The 21,639-nt window shown below is 42.5% G+C and overlaps 1 protein-coding gene across 1 annotated transcript; it reads left to right on the forward strand.

The window, feature by feature from the left end:
• Positions 1–6,268: 6,268 nt before the first annotated feature.
• LOC136694257 (uncharacterized) lies at positions 6,269–11,151 on the forward strand. Its single transcript, XM_066667670.1, has one exon. It carries the CDS (start codon positions 6,465–6,467, stop codon positions 7,401–7,403), a length of 939 nt encoding a protein of 312 aa, XP_066523767.1. The 5' UTR covers positions 6,269–6,464; the 3' UTR covers positions 7,404–11,151.
• The last annotated feature ends 10,488 nt before the right edge of the window (positions 11,152–21,639 follow it).

The raw sequence follows: 21,639 nt of genomic DNA on the forward strand, positions 1-21,639 counted from the left end.
GATAATTCTCTTTTGAGAGGGTGAGAGAGAGAGAATGTTTCGGGTGGCATATGATTTCACAAACGTCCACTTGGGGGCACTGTTAGTCCATGCTGTTCCATCTGAGTTGAACTTGGGTGGAGAGTTAAATATTAGCTCATTCCTCGGGGGCCATCTGCTGATTTTGCGATAAGATAAGCGTTCGACAGTCCGACGCTGGAGGGTGATAAAATGCTGGGGGTTCTGGGGTCTCCACATGTGGTGAGATTTTATGACTCAGTTCTCAAGGCTCTATTTGTGTTATCGTTGACTTAATGATGCTTTCTGGATGTCATAAAATTGGAAGAACCACTCTGTGGTCCGTCTGAATTCTGTGGAATGTGAGGTCTTGATAAAAGAAAGTCAAAGTTTGAATCTTAGCATTTATTTAATTTTTTGATCTGGATCCATTCTCCACTACATTCCCCACTTTTTTTCAGTTATGGTTCGGTAGGTAGCATGGAGCTGAAAAGAATTTTTGCTGTGGAGGGAGGCGAGATCAGCAAGCACATTCAAATACATTTTCAGATCTGATGTCTTCCTATCAGTGTATGGGTGCATATTGAGTGTTGTTGTTTGTATACTGAAGGGATTCTAATTACTTATGGGTAGGTCTTGTTCAAACACAGCCTCGAGAGCTGGTTCTTCGACATTGCCTTTGGCTTCATATCTAGAACTTGGGGCCCACCTCTCTGGGCTCTCTTATGTCTAACAAACTTGACCATTTAATTAGACCAAGTTTCTAATCTGCTCTCTAGGGCTCGAGTGCATTTGAAATAGAACCAAGCTATACCAAAGGTACCAAAAGATATTCTAATCCTACCAGTGTAACTAGTAAGGTGTGTGGAGTGGACCATGTATAGGTGACATGATAGGGAGGAATCCTCCCCATGGCTAGGCTAACCACAGAGGAGCTGATTTCTTGTAGCATATCAGACAATAGCATATTCACAAGCTGGATGTGGGCAAGGTCAAGTTGTACTACTGAAAGCAAAGAGTTAACCCTCTTGAGTGTTTTGTTCAAAGCAACAATGTGAGCATTGAGTACTACGAGGGTGCCTTGTAGGGTTTGCCTGATTGTTTGCAGGTGTTGTTGCTGCTTGTTTAATTGGGTTTTAATGTTTGGAATTTCAGCCTGCAATTCCCCTACTTGACGTTTGACAGTGGCTAAATTGACAGTGTTGACGGCGGACGTTTCGAGGCTCAGTAGTGATTCCACAGTTGCAGCTGCCATTAGCAATCCCCCTATGAAATGTTTAGATCATTTATTAAAACCACTTATTTCTGATTGCGTTACAACAAACTTTTGTAGCTGGTGGAGCATGTGAGTTACGTCCGCTTCTGCATGGCTGGCCAGCTTGCATGGCGGTTATCGGTAGGTTTTTCCGACATGCTTCGGGGAAGATTCAACCGTACAAATACTCTCTGGGTATGTAGGCGGCAATTAGTGATTAGCAGTCCTGGCTGGTCTTTCAGCATTATCCCAGAGTCAGGGCCCCGTTCAATCACTTCAGGGAGTAAGATGGTTCCTAGGGAGCCGATAATCAGGAGAATGAGCAGCGGGGCCATCCTATCGAGAGAAATGCTCATGATTAGATTTGGGTACTTACGGCGAGTCACTTTTTAGAAAAATTTACCACTATACCCCACTTTTGATTAAAGTTTTATATATATAGGATAAACACTCTACAATAATTAACGATGAGGGACTAGGATATGGCACCCTGAGTGTTCTCAGTCTGGTTAGCAGCTTGTTGTCTGCTGAAGAGGAAGAGGAAGAGGGGAAAATAGATAGAAGAACTAAGGTTGGGAGTAGAAGGCTGTAGCTGATTGTTAACCAACACCCTTCATGCCTTTGGTTCTATTGTTTATGACCTAACACAAATGTTAGTGTCCCCTACAAGTCCCATGGGGGTTTTGTGTGGCCTGATTTGGTTGCGGTGGACCCATTTGAGCTTGGCACTGCCCTGACCTTTGTTGATTTTGATCTGGTATATAATGGGACAGTTTGTCAGTGATCTCATAGGGACCTGACCATCGGGGTAGGAATTTGCGGGCCAGATTCCCCGTTTTTTGCGACCTTCCAACAGGTTGGACGAAGATGTAGTACCACACCTTGTCCCCTATTTGGAGTTCGTCATGGGACGCCTTGTGATCATAGTACGCTTTGCGATCTTCTGCACTTTGTTCCCGTTTCTGTTGGGCAAATACGAAAGTGGCTTTGAGGTTTTTACACAGATCCTCCATATACTGATGAGTGGTGTAGGCTACTGCTATACTAGATTCACCTGGCTGATATAACAGATGTAGAGGCAGAGTCATCTGTCTCCCTGTCATCAACTCAAAGGGTGAGACCCCAACCGCATCATGTGCTGTTGCACGTATGGGGTATCTTGACATCCCAGTCTCGCTGGTTTGCTGCTACATACTTCTTCAGCATGCTAACAACAGTTGTGTCGACTCGCTCTACCTGCCCTGAGCTTTGAGGATGGTAGCTAATGTGAAGGCTGGCTTTTACTCCTAAGAGCTGCCAGAGCTGCTGCATGACCTCTGCTGTGAAATGTGTCCCTCTGTCAGAGTCGACACTGCTGGGTAGGCCAAACCATGAGAAGACATTGTTCATCAGTAAAAGTAGGCAATGGTTAGCACTGTGTCATTCAGTGCAGGGAGGCATTATAGCCATTTAGTGAATGCACACGTGACTGTGAGGAAGTACTTGTTACCTCTTACTGTTCAGGTGAGTGGTCCAACCCAGTCTATCTGGAGGTTTGACCAAGGGAATGATAACCCTTTGTTTTGCAAGGGGGCTCTATGAAGAGGATTTGGAGGTTGAAATTGGCAACATACCAGACAGCCTTTTTTTGTAATAAGCCACATCTTTTACCATGTGGGGCCAATATGCCACCTGCCGGAGTGCATGGTGTGTTGCTTTGACTCCTTTGTGGCCCGCAGATGGGGAGTCATGAGCGCGCATCAGCATCACAACCCTGTGGCACTGAGGAACCACGAACGCAGGTGAAGTGTGCGAGTCAGTGGCATGAACAAGCAAGCCTTTGACGACTTGGAGGGACGCTCTGGCACCGTTTGGTCTTTAAGGCCTGGTATGGTGTCAAGATCTTGAGCACATAGTTGGAGTCTGCAGATCACCAACGTTTTTATGCTTTTCTGGACCACAGACTGAATTGTGATGAGAATTTCAGCATATTGGGAGGCCACCCGTTTATTCCGACATTACCCACCCCTGCCATTACTGTGTGTTCTCGGCGGAACAAACAACCATCTAGGTATGCAATGACAAGGACTTTGCATGTGTTAGAGATGAAATAGTGGTGGTTAGCCGCGGTAGGTACAATGGTTTCCGGAGTCTGGCATTTGGGAAGGAATGTCTCCTTCACATCGCCTGCAGGAGGCAAGGCCTGTACCTAGAGGGCTCTTGTAGTTTTGTGCATAACGTACCTCCATGTCAAACTTTGAAGGGCCATTAGCCAGGAGGATACTCGAGCATTAGTCACTACACCCTCTCAAATTCATTGGCTGTTTAGGAAAGTGACTGGCTGAGGATGAGTTTCAACAATCACCTTCTGACCACCTAGGTAGTTGGAGAAGTGTTTGACTGCCCACACTTGCTAGTAGTGCTTTTTCGCAGTCACTATATTTGAGTTCAGCAGCCAGCATAGTTTTACTAGCATATGCTATGACACGTTTGTCTTTGTCATGTAATTGATACAGACAGGAGCTGAGACAGTGGTCAGAGAATCCCACTTCTAGGTAGAATTCTTTGCTACAGTCGGGATAGGCAAGGCATGGGGCCGTGCACAGTTTCGATTTCAGTGCCTGCATGGCTTGTTCATGGGCTTCGCCCCAGGTGAATTGGGTATCCTTTTTTAGTAGGTCATAAAGTGGACGGGCTAGGTCCGCATAGTTTTTGATGAACTGGCGTGAGTAGTTGCATACTCCTAAGAAACTACGGCGTTCCTTAAGATTGGTTGTTGCCGCGAAGTCCGTTACATCTTGCACTCAACTCACTTGTGGTTCAACGACATCAGTGCTAACGAGTAGACCGATGTAATTCACCTTTGTTCTGCACCACTGACATTTGGAGAGTGATATTTTCGCATCTGCTGTTGTGAGCTGGTCAAGAACATGATCAATCTCATCAATGTGTGTTTGTAGGGAGTGGTTACGCTTGCACCAGGATGGCCCAGAATCTCGAGGGTACATCGATGGTGGAAAAATATTTAGCGTTTCGGACTGAGGGAAGTTTTTGCTCTAATTGTGTCATTGACCACAGAGACAATGGAACCTGTTGGTTTCATTCCCAATAATCAATGGTCAGGCACCATTTACCATTGGGTTTTATGACAGGCCATAATGGTGCAGAGTATGTGCTGTTGCAGGGTCAAATTATGCCCTTTTCCAGCATGTCATCAATGATTTCCTTTACCGGTCCATATGATGCCAACGGTATTTTATATTGGCGGACAAACGTGGGTGGTGCTCCTGGATGAGTGGGAATGCGCGCTGAGTGAATGTCTGTGAGACCACAGTCCGTTGAATCTTTGGCAAAAGATTTTTGATATTTACAAAGCACATCACGGAGTTTCTCGCATTCTTTGCTTTGGAGTGCATCAGCCTCCTTTAGAACTTGTTTGACTTGAATCATAAATTCAGAGTCAGATAGTTCTTTTAAATTGTGGGGACTCAAAGTGTCTTCTCTCGTTTCCGGGAGTAGAGATGGTTCCCAGGAGGATTCCAGGGATGAATCTAAAGAGAGGACCATGACCATCATTCGATCATCATTAGCTAGATGTCCAGATAAACCGCTGGGGAAGGACTTTGTTAACATCATTTAGTCTTTTAATTTAGTGCAGTATGTGTCCAGGCCCACACATGAACATGGACATACCTTAGACCTTGTTCTTTCTTATGGGTTGTCTGTGTTAAATTTAGAGATTTATGATAGTGTGTTTTCTGGTCACATGCCTGTTTTATTTGATGCTGCTTTATCCTGTGCTGCTTTTAAACCTTGCGCTCCTGCTCGGCTTGGTCGGAGTTTTAACTCCTTCACTGCCGGTCAGTTCACCTGCGCTTTCGACCAACTTTGTCCTCCTCCTGATCTGTTAATATGGAGGAGCTCAGCTCCTGGTTTCACTCCTCCTGCCGAACCATACTGGACTCAGTGGCTCCATTAAGAACTAAACAGCCCAAAGTTAAACCTGAGCCCTGGTTCAATGACCGAGCGCGTGCAGCAAAGCAGAAGTGTCGCAGAGCTGAACGCCTATGGAAAAAGGATAAGCTGCAGGTTTCATTTCAAATGTTAAAAGACTGCTGGCGTTCTTACCAGAGCACCATCAAAGAGGTTAAGAGAGAACACTTGTCAAATATTATTATGGCAAATTGTCATAATCCACATCTGTTACTTAAAACCATTGACTCTGTTCTTAAGGCCCCTCAGCCTGTCTGTTTGGAAGCATCTCCTGACATGTGTAATAACTTTCTGAACTTTTTTATTGATAAGATTGTTACTGCAAGAGCTCTTAACACAGCTCCTGCTGTTGACCCCTCTGACTCTGCCCCTTGCTTGACTGTGTTTGATAGGTTTGAGCCGGTGACTCTGTCACACTTGGAAGATGTGGTGGGCCATTTAAAGCCCTCAGGTTCTCCTTGTGATGTTTTGCCTCCTCACTTTCTAAAAGAGATTTTTCATACTATAGGGCAGCAGCTTCTGGCCATTATTAACAGCAGCCTGTCTTCTGGTGTTGTTCCTGTGAGTTTTAAACATGCTGTAGTACAACCCCTGCTCAAGAAACCTGGCCTCGACCATACAGTATTGGCTAACTATAGGCCTATTTCCAAGCTGCCTTATATTTCAAAGATCTTGGAGAAAGTTGTTTATGCTCAACTGAAATTATTTTTGGATTAGCATAATATCCTGGAGGTTTTTCAGTCTGGTTTTAAAACCTTGCATAGTGCAGAGTCAGCTTTTTTTGTTTTTCTGCTTGCAGCATCTAGTTGGCATTTGTGGTAGTGCTTTGGAATGGTTTAGGTCCTATCTGACGGACAGAACTTTGTGTGTTAGTTTTGCTGGCTCAGAATCCTCCTCAGCTCCCCTATCATATGGAGTTCCACAGGGCTCAATATTAGGACCCCTCCTTTTCTCTCACTTTATCCTGGCAACCCGTTTGGGCTGGCAACCCGTTTGGCTGTTTCTGTACCCGTTTGGAAGCTGTTTTGATCGCTCGGGTTTTCCTGTTTACTCGTTTCCATTGTTATTTCTATATTTATATCTGTTTTTATAACCTACTAACCATCCATAGATCTATCTTTTAGATTGTCTCCGCAGGAATATTCATTACAGAGGCACTAAAACTGCCACCGGACCCTGGAGTAACGTTCTTGGTGTAAGTTACTAAAATTCACTAAAAGCGGTAAGTACCTGCAATTCCATGGCTACTACTGGCTGTTTTGTCTGCTCAGAGTGTGGCATGTTTAGTTTAACGCCCTTTTCCACCTCTAGCGATAAATATAGTGGTTGTATTTGTAGTAAGTGTCAGCTAGTTAGCTCTCTGGTGGATAAAGTGGACCAGCTAGAAGTGCGCATCCGGAGCTTATTATTGTTGAGGGATAAACAGCGAGATTCAGTGTTAGCAACTCCGGGTGCCTTAGGGAGAGTTAGCACCCCCACGACTCCGGCGTTAGAGCCCTCACAGCGGGGTGAATGGGTGACGTCTCGGCGTCATAGCCGGAAAGCTAAGGCTGATGCTAACGCTGAGGCCAAAGCTAGCCCACCGGGACACCACGCTCCTCCGATTCGCGTGTCAAACAGGTTTGACCTGCTCAGCGAAGCACCCGCTGAGGAGCCTGTTAAGAGTGCTCTGGTTATAGGAGACTCTATTGTTCGGCACGTGAAATTAGCTACTCCTTTAGGGGCGCCGGCAGTAACAGTTAGCTGTTTATCGGGAGCCAGAGCGCCGGATATTAGTGGCAACCTTAGACTGTTAGCTAATAGGAGATATTCGAGGGTAGTCATTCATGTAGGGGCCAATGATATTCGTCTGCGGCAGTCTGAGGTAACTAAGGGTAATATTACAGAGGTGATTAAACTGGCCCAGACGATGTCCGATGCTGTAATCTGCTCTGGCCCCATACCAATGCGGCGTGGCGACGAAGCTTACAGCAGACTTTGGGCGTTAAACTGCTGGATGTCCAAGTGGTGTTCCGAAAATCAAGTGGGCTTTATAGACAATTGGTTACGTTTTGAGGGCAAGCCTGGTCTTATAGGTAGGGATGGTATCCACCCCACGCGGGAGGGTGCTGCCTTACTTTCTTGCAGTATAGCACATAGTCTTTTAGTTAGTCAGCAGAGTAGTGTAGATAGCTGCTGACAATCCAGAGCCGGGACCAGGCCGCAGACAGACAGGCTAAACCGACCGTCTGCGAACTGTCTTGAGACGTCACCCAGGTTCAACTGTATTGAGACTGTGTCTTTCCCCCGAACTAAATGTAAAAGTAGGAAAACAAAATCAGCCTGTTTCAGCAACCTAATCAATATTAAATCATACACAACACCTAGCAGCAACACCTCAGAACTAAAATTTGGGTTACTCAACATAAGATCACTAAACTCAAAAGCACTCATCGTAAATGATATTATAAGTGATCATAAATTCAATGTTTTCTGTCTCACGGAAACGTGGGTTAAACCAAATGAATATTTAGCACTAAATGAAGCCACCCCCCTAGGCTATAATTATGCACATAGCCCAAGAATATCAGGCAAAGGAGGTGGAGTATGTGTAATTTACCAAAATACCCTAGAAATTAGTCTTAAACAATGTGACACCTTCTCTTCTTTTGAGGTTCTCTCCACTATTATTACAAATCCGGTCACAAAAAAGGACGCATTTTTATTATGCAACATTTACAGACCACCAGGGCCTTACTTAGAATTTCTGAAAGAATTCAGCGATTTTGCTACAAACCTAGCGGTGTGCAATCATAAAGTTATAATTGTAGGAGATTTCAACATCCATTTTGAGAAGGAAAGTGACCCACTAAAAAAGGCATTTACCTCAATCTTAGACTCTATTGGTATTACTCAAAATGTAACAGGGCCTACACACTACTGCAGCCACACTTTAGACTTAGTTCTGACACTAGGTCTTAACATTGACAAAATTAATATCTTACCGCAATCCTCAGCAATCTCCGATCATTACTTAATTTCATATGAGCTACGTTTTATCCATAATATATGTAAGAACCCTCGCTATTCTACAAGGCGTATAATAAAACCATCTACCGCCCTACAATTTATAGAAAACCTACCAGAACTATCGACCCCAGTTCCAACTCCATCAGACCCAATGGACCTAGATGTACTAACTGATTACCTAGAAAATACCTGTCGATCTACTTTAGAAAAGGTAGCACCACTTAAACATAAAAGTATAAGACAGAAAAAGCTCGCACCATGGTATAACGATAAGACCCGTACTTTAAAACAAACATTACGAAAACTAGAGCGGAAATGGCGATCAACCAAGCTTGAAGTGTTTCATTCTGCCTGGAAGGACAGCCTTATAGAGTATAGAAATGCCCTCACTAAAGCTCGCTCAGCATATCTGGCCTCGCTGATCTCCAATAATAAAAATAATCCGAGAGCACTGTTTAGTGTGTTTTCTAGAATTACAAAAAATCAAGCAGGTTCTGAACAACTAATTCCAGCAACTCTCACCAGTAAAGATTTTATGGACTTTTTTAATAATAAAATTGAGAATATTAGACAACAAACTCTAGCCACAGGATCAAATCCATCCTGGCTGCCACCCGATGTGAATGAAATAAAACATAATATAACTGTAAAAGAAAGACTTGAAACCTTTTACCCACTCCCACAATTAGAACTAGAGAAGATTATCACCTCCGCAAACTGTACAACTTGCACACTTGACGCAATTCCCACAAAGTTGCTCAAAGAAGTACTACCAGCTATTATTGATCCTCTTTTAACTATAGTAAACTCATCGCTTAGTCTGGGCCATGTACCCAAAGCTTTTAAACTAGCAGTTATTAAACCTATGATCAAGAAACCAAATCTTGATGCTAGTACACTGTCTAATTACAGGCCTATTTCTAATTTGCCATTTCTGTCTAAGATCTTAGAAAGAGCTGTGGCCCAACAACTTAGTTCATATCTACATAAGAATCATATATATGAAAAATTCCAATCTGGATTCAGGCAACATCATAGTACAGAGACAGCTCTAGTCAAGATAACAAATGATCTTCTTCTTGCCTCTGATCAAGGCCACGTATCCCTGTTGGTGCTTCTTGACCTAAGCGCAGCCTTCGATACAATAGACCACAATATTCTCATAGAAAGGTTAGAAAACATGGTTGGAATCACAGGGACAGCCCTATTATGGTTCAAATCTTACTTAACGGAACGTTATCAATTCGTAAAAGTAAACAATCTAACTTCAAATTATTCTAAAGTAAGATTTGGAATTCCACAAGGCTCTATTTTAGGACCATTATTATTTACATTATACATGTTACCGCTAGGCACAGTTATAAGAAACCATGACATTAACTTTCACTGTTACGCAGACGACACACAATTGTATATTTCAGCCAAGCCCGATGACAAACACAGATTAAAGAAAATAGAGGACTGTGTAAAAGACGTGAAAGGCTGGATGTTGCGTAACTTCCTCCTTCTAAACAGCAACAAAACAGAGGTCCTGCTTTTGGGTCCAAAAGTGACAAGAAATAAATTATCAGATTTAATTTTAAATCTCGCTGACTTTCCAGTTAAACCTGGTTCAGCAGCAAAAAATCTTGGTGTCATAATTGACCCGGATTTATCATTTGATCAACACATAGGTAGTATCACTAGGACAGCTTTTTTACATCTTCGCAATATTGCTAAGATTAGAAATGCCTTATCCCTCCAGGACGCAGAAACATTAGTACATGCCTTTATTACTTCAAGGCTTGACTACTGTAACGCACTACTGTCAGGATGCACCAGCAGCAATTTAAGAAAACTTCAACTAGTTCAAAATGCTGCAGCTAGGGTCCTCACTAAAACTAGAAAATTTGAACATATCAGCCCAGTTTTATCATCACTTCATTGGCTGCCTGTTAAATTCCGCATTGACTACAAAATTTTGTTATTAACATATAAAGCTCTACATGGGCTTGCTCCTGAATATCTTCAAGATACAATTTCCCATTATGAGCCTCCACGTTCACTCAGATCACAGAATACTGGATTTTTAAATGTTCCCAGAATTCAGAAGGCCTCAGCTGGGGGAAGAGCCTTTTCTTATAAAGCCCCCCAACTCTGGAATGATCTTCCAAAAAATGTTCGGGACTCAGACACAGTCGCAATCTTCAAATGTAGGCTAAAAACTCATTTGTTTAGTTTATCATTTGGTAGCTAATGCTCCCCCATAGATAAAGGCGGCAGATCCGGGGGGTGCATGGACACAGGGAATTATAGTAAACTGAGACGCTGGTGCTGTCGTCCCGCCGCTTCTCGCGATCACTCAGGTTTGTTGACGGTGGAGCGGAGGGATGCCAGTGTTTCAGGATGCTCCCGTGTCTGTGTGTCCTCCTGGTTCTCTCCTTTTAGTTAATGCTGTCATAGTCAGATCTGCCGGAGTCATTAGCCACACTCTGGAAATTTTTATATTTTCTACTTTACAAACACAAAACAGTTCAAAACTAATTCCATCCCTTTACATCTTTCCGAGTAAACGACTGCCCACCTGTCTGTCTGGACACTGATGGATGACTGTCGAGATCCTCCTCCACGCTTCAGACCAGCTGCCCACGCTCCAGCAACCACCAAGTGCCTTGAAGCTGTCCCTACACTGAAGTTCTCATGGACTACTAACTATCATCACCAGTAGATTGACCAGAGGAGGATGGGTCACCCCTTGTGAGCCTTGGTTCCTCCCAAGGTTTCTTCCTCAGCTGGGGGAGTTTTTCCTTGCCACTGTCGCCCCTGGCTTGCTCACTTGAGGGTTTTACATTTGTCTTTACATTTCATGTCAAATCTTGTCTTACTGGAATTCTGTGAAGCTGCTTTGTGACAACATCAGTTGTGAAAAGCGCTATATAAATAAATTTGATTTGATTTGATTTGATCTACTCCCATTGGGCTCTATCTTGAGAAAACATGGCATTGCATTCCACTGTTACGCTGACGACAGCCAGATATATGTCCCTTTAAAGAAGAAAGATGCTTTCTCGATTAAACCACTGTTATTATGTCTCAATGACATTAAAGACTGGATGGCTTTAAATTTTTTACATTTTAACGAAAACAAAACAGAAGTGATGGTGTTTGGTCCCAGTGGTCCCTGTGAAGCCCCTCCAGTTGATTTGGGCCCCTTGACTTTGTATGTGAAGCCAACTATCTTAAATTTGGGTTTTAAGATGGACAGTGATTTTAAATTGGACCGCCAAATAGGCACAGTAGTTAGGTCCAGCTATTTCCACCTGAGGCAGCTGGCAAAGGTGAAGCCAATTCTCTCACACGAGCACTTTCAAACAGTAATCCATGCCTTCATCACATCCTGGTTGGATAACTGCAATGCACTGTATTTTGGAGTCAGCCAGTCCTCCCTCAGACGTCTCCAATTGGTGCAAAATGCTGCTGCCCGACATTTAACGGGCTCGTGTAAGAGGGAACATATAACTCCCATTCTGGCCTCTCTCCACTGGTTGCCTGTGCATTTTAGAGTACATTTTAAGATTCTCTTATTTGTTTTTAAATCTTTAAACGGACTCGCCCCACCTTACCTCACTGAGCTGCTACATCCCCACGTCTCTGCTCGGTGCCTCAGGTCAGCTGCTCCTGGAGGTGCCGAGGTCAAAACGTAAGCTCAGAGGACATAGAGCTTTTTCAATTGCTGCGCCGAAACTGTGGAATAGCCTACCATTACAGATTAGGCAGGCTTCTTCATTTTCGGTTTTTAAAACTTATCTTAAAACCCACTTTTATTCCTTGGCTTTCAACCCAGCATGAGACTTTTGTTTTGTTTTATTAGTTTTATTAGTTTTGTTTTTATTTGTTATTTATTTTTCCTTATTGGTTATTTTATTTTGTTTTAGTTTGTTTTATAAACATCTTTTGTACAGCACTTTGTTTTAGCTGTTGGTGTTTTTTAAAGTGCTCTATAAATAAAGTTGAGTTGAGAGTTGAGTTGAGATCTTTTCTGCAAAAGGCGTCTTTGCTCATGTCCAGAGCAGAGAAGAGAGCAACGGCTTGTGTCAGTTGAGTATAGAACACCTTTGATTCTAGGTGATCAAGAAGCAGGGATTTGGGCATTTGTCCTATAATAGGGATTCGCAACTCAAAGTCATGGAATTTTGTATGGACCAACCAACCCAAAGGAGATGAATGAGGAATAGTCAAGGGTTGAGTGTGTTCATTTCGTACAAACAGATAAGTGGATCTTGCTCGTGTCTCCACCAAAGGTGTGGCTTCTAAGGTGAGACCTAGTTCAAAGAACTGAGGTGATGGTTGAAAAAGCGCATGAGCATGGCTTAAGTGTTGGCCAGGCCGCATGACCAAGCAGATGAGTACATTTGCGGTGTTCGCGGGTACCACAAGGGAACCTTGGTTAGTAACCTGACATACCTCAGGAATAGTTTGTCCTGAGCCTATGTTGCTGGGATCTGAGGACCAGGTTTCTGTCCAAATTTCAGTCAAGGACCACAGCACATTATTGAGGGTGTCTACGTGGACATCAAGGCCCACCAAGAAGTCACTTCCAATGTAAGTGTCATGCGGCAAGTTAGGGACCACCAAGAAGTAATGGGTGAGTTCCACTGGGTGAGTTTTGTTCCACTGGATGGTTAGAGCACAAATTCCATCAGAGGGTGACATTACTTTTGATGTTGGGTCGAGAGGAAAGCAACAAGGACTGCTCACCAAAGGAATATTAGGTTGATTGAGGCGCAAGGACTCAAAGAGCGTTCTACTTATGGCGGACTTGTCAGTCCACAGAGCCACAACAGCATTGTCAACGTGATGGTCCTGCATTGTGAGGTGCCCAGAAATGTGCTCCGCTGTTCTAACATGGCATTAGGGGGCCAAGGAGAGAATGCGGTCTCTGGTGTGTCCACCATGAGCTCAATTTCCTCCTCCTCAATGTGAGGGATCTGACTTGGTGGATCTTCTATTGATTGAGGCTGGATTTCAAGGCGGCAACACTGAGCTTCCCGGTGGTGTGGGGTGCAGATGGGCAAAGGCTCACGCACTGGTGCCCAGATTTTTTACTTTTTGAAGTCAATCAGTGGTTCGAATCAATTAAGGAGAGTTTTGCCGATGAGGAAGGGAATTGTTTCAAGAAGAGACACATGAACTGAATGCACTAAAGTCATTGGTCCGATGGCTAAGTGTATTAGTGCCATAGATTGGATTGTGAGGCCTGCATGTGAGTACGACTGAATTTTAAGAGAACAGTTTTGGAGCTGTAGTTCACAATTTTCACGCCAATGGCTCGGACCTAGTGGAACAAGGTGGAAGACATTAGGATGACATCTGATGCAGTGTCCAGCAGGGCCTCATGTACTAGCCTTCCCTCCACAATGGTGGACAAATAGAATTTGCGTGCAACCCCTTTTTCAGTTAAGTGTCCCATGAATTGTTGGACGGGTGTGTTGCCTTCAATGACCGAAGGGTCATCTGGCGTTAAACCTTCCCTGGCGTCTAACTGAACAACCAAGACAGCACTGCAGGGTGTTTGTGGAGTCACCCCCCTGGACCATTTGGTTCTCAGCGCTTGTCTGGGTCATGAGGAGATCACACTTTACACTAGAAGACTGAGCTTCGCTTGTCATCTCTCCTACATAACTCTCTACCATTTCTGAGGTGTTAGGGGATGGCTCTTGGTCAGATGGCACAGAGGTGATAGAGAGAACATCAGTTTTTTTATTTTTCTCTTTGCAAATCATTGCAAGCATTTGGCGCATTTCCTCTAACTCTTTAGAGTTAAGTTCCTTGCCTTTATGATTGTCTTTGGCATGATTTTCTTTATTTTGATACTAATATTTTTCTTCTTTTCTTCAGTAGAATCAGAAGGCTGGTTCTGAGCTGTTCGCTCATATCCCTTATGGGGATATGCTGGTTTTCTGCAGGGTAATAGTCACGACCATACCCAGACCTGTCCCGAGGGTTCCAGAAATATTTGCCTCGATTTCTGTCTGGCCCGCGAGGAGGGTAGTGTTTGTAGTGGTGTGAGAGCGGAAGAGATTTCGGGCCCTCTCTGGACCCCGGAGTTGGTGAAGGGTCCCGGGCGGATCTTTGTGGATCGGCCTGGGTAGCACTCTCCTCTAAAAGTGGACAGTTGGAGTCGACATTTAAGACCTGGGGTATTTCAGACCATTTGTTTGCATTTTGTTGGGAGTTTAGGAAACCTCTGAGAGATAAGTCAAGCAACTGTCTGCTAGACGGGGTGAGAGGGCAAGCTGAGTTTCCCAGCTGATGACTAGTGTGGGGATGGAGGTTTTGGATAAATAATGATTTAAAATTTAACTCTTCCTCCATTCCAGAGTCATTTCTAGGTCCGGAATATGCCTGTCTGAGTCTGTTATAATACTGCTGAGGGGATTCCTGGCATTGCTGTTTTACATTCAAAGCAGCGGCCAGTCCTGTCTGTGACAGGTAATTGGAGAATTCTTCCCCCAATGGTTGGCAGAGCATGTCATATCACGCTTTCACATAGTCGGGCTGGTGTTCAATGAAGTTACTGACGTCTTCTTGACGTTGTCATCTACTGTGATTCTGGGAAACTGTTGTAGGTAGAAATCAATATCTTTCAGGTAAGAAAAGATATCATTAGAACCACCTGGTTTGGGATCAAAGTGGGTTATTATGCGTGCGATTTTGTCCAGGTCCTTGTATGAGGGACTGGGAGAGTGTAGAGGCTGAGGGAGCCAGGCACTGTGTTGCAGTGCTCTGGGTCTAGCAGGGCGTTGGAATGGACGGCTGACAGGAGACAAATGGGCAGGCACAATACCTGTTGATACCAGAGGAGGTGCTACAGTAGCTCTAAAGGTTATGGTCCTTGAGTCTGGTTCCTGATCCTCACTGTCTTCCTGCTGGTCCTGTCTTTCAGTAGCGGCGCTAGGTGGCACATTAGGAGTGACCTGGGGCAGGGTGTTCCCTTCAGCCATTTCTTGCTGAAGCTGACTTAATTCTGCCTCCACTTTTGCCCGCTGTCGCCGTGACACATCAAGTTCACATTCACTGGCCCTGAGATGTACTACAGGGAGGATGGCTATTTGACCTAATGCCTCAGTTAGGGGCTCGCCTTTGAGTATGTCTGTTAAGTGGTGATCTACCCACTTGGCCACCATGTGTTCACGATCGACCTGTGAGGCTTTCTGCACTATTTCTGCGAGTCCAGGTATCACATCACTGGTGAGGCTGGTCAAGGCAGAGAATGCCTCATCCCACAAGCTCTCTCCATATACTTCTGGGGGAGAAGTCCCTTCTGCCATGTTAGCTGTGTCTAACTGTGGTGTACCGTAGTTCTATTTAATTAGGATTAGTTTAATTCCTTTTAAATTTGCCTGAATTAAAATTCACCTGTACTGAGAACCTTAAGAATAAACACTAATCTGTATGGTGTTCGAGTTCACTTGTGAATCTCTAAAGAAGACTGTTAGTGGTAGAGTGTGGAGGGGAATTTGCTATACGCTAGAAAATTATATATATTTTTTCTTTCCCAATAATTAAAGTATTATTAAAAAAACATTTTTTTTAAATTAAAGAATAAATTTTTTTTTTATTAAAATATTTACCCTTTTAAATGTGTTTATGAATTGATATCAAGTTAAAACGTTAATCTCTAATTACTGTACACTGTATGTTATAGCTGTATCAGCTTACTGTTTCAAAACCTTTATTCGCAGTTATTCAGATATGAGTTTAGAGACAGCCACTAAAACTGTAGTACCAGGTTTGTGAATGAGAAATAATCAAACAACTTCAATTGCTATAGCAAGTTTCTCCACTAGAGAGCACTGAAAGAAAATCTAAATAGCAACAGCAAGCTTCAGCATTGGAGTTGAACATAAATTGCAATACCAGACCGGGTATTCACTAGAAGGCTGACAAACACTCCAGGTTGTCTCAGCGGACAACCTCCAAACCACTAGGGGTTGTACGGGGAATCAAAGATCAAGGGTAACACCACACTTGACCACAAGGAGGAGCACGGGAAATTCATTCATTCATTCATTATCTGTAACCGCTTATCCAATTTTAGGGTCGCGGGGGGTCCAGAGCCTACCTGGAATCATCAGGCGCAAGGCGGGAATACACCCTGGAGGGGACGCCAGTCCTTCACAGGGCAACACAGACACACACACATTCACACCTACGGACACTTTTCAAGTCGCCAATCCACCTGCAACGTGTGTTTTTGGACTGTGGGAGAAAACCGGAGCACCCGGAGGAAACCCACGCGGACAACACACCAACTCCTCACAGACAGTCACCTGGAGCGGGAATCGAACCCAGTGAAGTAATCAGTGAAGCGTCTGAATGGCAAGGAAGCAGGAAGAAATGAACCCATTACAATAACAAACTAAACTGTTCTGCATTAAATATCTAATCTGTGTTATGTTTCTGATGTGGAGTCATTGGTTCATTTATTCAGACACTTAACATATTACAGAATTTATGTTTTGTTGTTTTTATTCGGAAATAAATGTATTTATTTAATTAATAAATCATGACATAGGTTTATTTGGAACACACATGGGCCTACATAGTGGAACAGTACCAATTAAACCAAGACATTTTAAGTGTTTTGTAAAATATCTGTATCTTATTCTAAAATGTACATGAACTAGTTCATATGTTTTTAAATGAGAGGTTAATCTGGCATTTTCCAAAAAGATATCCATGGTAAATCAGGTCGATATATATTAAATAAACCTGTAAAACAGATTCTGGTGGGGCTTAATGCGTACTCACACTACATGTGACAATTATAAGTCAAAGACATAGTGTTAGCTGTCTAATGACTTGTTTAACCAATCACAACCAGTCCCTCCATTGATCAGTTCTGCAGATTGATCCTAACTTTAACTCAGTGTTTCAGCGTCTGTTCAGTTGAGTTCTCATTTACTCTGTCAGCCACACCTCAGATCACTCTTTGTTCTCTGTGTAATGAACATTGTAGACCCCATTCACCTGTAAAACAACATAAACTTCTCAGAGGATACAACAATAGTGGGCCTGATTCAGATGGTGATGAGGGAGTCTGCAGGAATGAGGTGGAATGTCTAGGTCCTGGCTCTTAACACCTTTAGGACAAAGGAGATCATTGTGGACTTCAGGAGAACAAAGCAGCCAGATCACCTCTCCCTTCACATGTTTGGAGAAGCAGTGTGGAGAGTGTGAAGTTCCTCTGTGTCCACATCAACAAACATCTAACCTTGTCTCCTAAACCCACTGACTCCCATTCCACCCGCTTCCTGACCACATTACCCCCCATACACTAGGACCTTGTACTGTGAATGTGTTCATTCTGTACATTTGCTGTAGATATGCTGAGCGAGCTTTAGTGAGGGCATTTCTATACTCTATAAGGCTGTCCTTCCAGGCAGAGTGGAACACCTACAGCTTGGTTGATCTCCATTTCTGCCCTAGTTTCTGTGTTGTGTGTTTTAAAGTACGGGTTTTATCATTGTACCATGGGGCAAGCTTTTTCTGTCTCATACTTTTTCTTTTAAGTGGAGCCACATTTTCTAAAGTAGTTTGACAAGTATTTTCTAAGTAGTCAGTTAGTACATCTAGCTTCATTGGGTCTGATGGAGTGAGAACTGGGGTTGATAGTTCTGGGAGGTTTTCTATAAACTGTAGGGCGGTAGATGATTTTATTATATGCTTTGTAGAATAGCAAGGGGATGTACATATATAATGGCTAAATTTTGTAATGGTCAGAGATGGCTGAGGTTTGTGTTATAATATTAAGTTTGTCTATGTGAAGACCTAGTGTCAAAACTAAGTCTAAAGTGTGACTACAATAGTGTGTAGGCACTGTTACATTTTGAGTAATACTAACAGAGTCTAGGATTGAAGTAAAAGCCTTTTTAGTCGGTCAACTTCCTTCTCAAAATGGATATTGTGGATGAAAGTGATGATATAAATCTCCTACAATTATAACTTTATGATTGCACGCAGATAGGTTTGCAGCAAAATCACTGAATTCTTTTAGAAATTCTGAGTAGAGCCCTAGAGGTCTGTAAATGTTACATAATAAAAATGTGTTCTTTTTTGTCACCGCATTTGTCATAATGGTGGAGAGAAACTCAAAAGAAGTGAAGGTGTCACATTGTTTATGACTGATATCTAGAATATTCTGGTAAATTACACATACTTCACCTCCTTTGCCTGATAATCTTGGGCTATGTTCATAATTACAGTCTAGAGGGGTGGCTTAGTTTAGTGCTGAATATTCATCTGATCTAAATCTAATCTGAGGTGTTGCTGCGGTCATCTGAATATAATTTAATTTTGATTAGGTTGTTGAAACGAGCTTATTGAGTTTATCTACCTTCACATTTAATTTGGGGCAAAGGCATAGTTTCAATCCAGATGAGACTAGGTGATGCCCTCAAGGCAGTTTGCAGATGGTCGATTTAGCCTGTCTGTCTGCGGCCTGGTCCCAGCTCTGGATTGTCAGCAGGCTTCAATAATCCCACCCACCAGCAAAAACCAGGCAAGTAGATTACACGGCGAACAGGTAAGTGATTTTAAGGATACACTTACAGATAATGGCCATTTGTTTGCCCATAGTAAGGATATATCTACAAAGCTTGCTCTAAGAAATATAAACATTTGTTACAGTATCAAGACTGTGTCCCCCGAATCAAACTTAAACCCAGAAAATATCAAACAGCGTGCCCCAATAGCTTCCCCTCAGAACTAAAGTTTGGCCTACTCAATATAAGAGCACTTAACTCTAAAACAGTCATTCATTATACATGAAATATTAATGGATCAGAAATTTGATGTTTTATGCCTTAGTGAAATAATTTAATTATTAACCAAAAACATGGTTACAACTTTACTTCCTTTGAAATTATGTACATTAACATAATTAACCCCGCCACAAATAAGAACACAATCTCTTTATTAAACATTTATAGACCACCAGGGCCCTATTCAGAATTTATAAAATAATTTGGTGAACTAGCTGCTAATTTAGCAGTGCCCTGTGATAAGTTAATAATTGTAGGAGACTTTAACATTCATTTTGAGAAAAGTGATGATCCCCTAAAAAAGGCGTTCACGTCAATCATAGATTCTGTTGGTTTCACACAAAATGTATCAGGTCCTACTCATTATTGTAATTTGTTTTGACCCTGGGCATGAACATAAAAAACCTAAATATTCTCGCTCAGTCTTCCTCAGTCTCAGACCAATACCTAATTTCATGTGTGATATTAAAAAATGTACATGCCCACATTACTACATAAAGCGCTCACTAACCCCATCTACAGCCCCTAAATTTACTGAAAACATCACTGATTTATTGACCTCAGACAGTAGTCCAGCAGACCCACTGGAGCTGGACAGACTAACGGACTACTTAGATAACACACTTCGATCAACTTTAGATAGTGTAGCACCACTTAAGCGTAAAAAGCTACGACAGAAAAAACTCGCTCCCTGGTATAATGAAGAAACACTCACCTTAAAACAAACCGTAAGGAAATTAGAGCGGAAATGGCGGTCGACTAAACTGGAAGTATTTCACTCTGCCTGGAAAGACAGCCTTATCGAATATACATGGGTGCTCGTCAATGCACGTTCAGCACATCTGTCCTCACTGATTGAAAATAATAAACACAATCCTAGAGCACTCTTTAATGTAATCTCTAAACTTACAAACAATCGGGCAGCTACTGATCCACAGATCCCCGCCATTCACACCAGCAATGCTTTTATGGACTTTTTAACAACAAGATTGAAAATATTAAAGAAACAATAAATGCCATATTACTAAATCCAGGCTGTCTGTCATCTGGTGTGGATGATATAGAACAAAACATAGAAGAAAGACTAGAGGACTATGACACACTACCACAGCTAGAATTGGAGAAAATCATCTACTTGTCAAATTGTATGACCTGCACACTTGATGCAGTACCAACAAAACTATTTAAAGAAGTATTATCAGTCATAATCAATCCCCTTTTAACAATCATCAATTCGTCCCTTAGACTGGGTCACATACCCAAAGCATTTAAACTAGCAGTTATTAAACCCCCGATCAAGAAACCGAATCTTGATCCTAGTGTACTATCCAAATACAGACCTATCTCTAACCTTCCCTTCATATCTTAGATCTTAGAAAAAGTTGTGGCCCAACAACTTAGGTCATACTTGCATACAAATAACATATATGAAAAATTTCAATCTGGTTTTAGGCCACACCATAGCACCGAAACCGCTTTAGTTAAGATAACAAACGACCTCCTTCTCGCCTCTGATTGAGACTGCGTATCCATGCTAGTTCTACTCGACCTCAGTGCAGCTTTTGATACAATTAATCACACTATTCTGCTAGAAAGACTAAAAAACATGGTTGGAATGACAGGAACAGCCCTATTATGGTTTAAGTCTTACCTCACAGATCGCTATCAGTTTGTAAAAGTAAATAATGTTTCTTCTATTCATACAAAAATGAGATTTGGAGTTCCCCAAGGCTCCATTTTAGGACCTTTATTATTCATATCATACATGCTGCCACTGAGCAGAGTTATTACCAGGCATGGCATTACCTTCCACAGTTACGCAGATGACACGCAGTTATACATATCAGCCAAACCAGATGACAAACCAACACTAAAGAAAATAGAGGACTGTGTTAAAGAAGTGAAGCATTGGATGTCATACAATTTCCTTCTGCTAAACAGCGACAAAACCGAGGTTCTCCTTCTATCTTTCTCCTACAAAGCCCCTCAGCTCTGGAATAATCTTCCAGCTGGTGTTCGGGATGCAGACACAGTCACTATGTTTAAGTCTAGGGTCAAAACACGCTTGTTCAGTTTAGAAAATGGTGGCCCACTGATGGAAGATTGTTTGCTGGATTCTCCTGCGGCCCAGACCAGACCAGCTGCTCACCTTATTATTATTATGTAGCATAATGACACATCATTGGTGATTATTTAAAATTCAATCTATAGTTTGATCAGAGGACGATGGGTCCTCTTTGTGAGCCTTGGTTCCTCCCAAGGTTTCTTCCTCCAGCCTCGAGGGAGTTTTTCCTTGCCACTGTCGCCTTCGGCTTGCTCACATTGGGCTTTGATTTAAATGTTCTGTTCTGAAACTGTGAAGCTGCTTTGTGAAAACGTCATTTGTAAAAGACGCTATACAAATAAATTTGATTTGATTTGATTTGATTTGAGATGTTTATACTGACTCTGCTGACGTAGCATCAAACTACTTTTTGAGGAACTAATTAAATTAATTGCTTGTTGAAAGCAATAACATGGTGTTTAATACTATAAATGTATATATTCATCATACTACATTTATCATAATAATCACATCTAAAGTGTTCAGACTAAAGTAAA

This window comes from Hoplias malabaricus, chromosome 4, assembly GCF_029633855.1.
Source record: "Hoplias malabaricus isolate fHopMal1 chromosome 4, fHopMal1.hap1, whole genome shotgun sequence".
Lineage (NCBI taxonomy): Eukaryota > Metazoa > Chordata > Actinopteri > Characiformes > Erythrinidae > Hoplias > Hoplias malabaricus.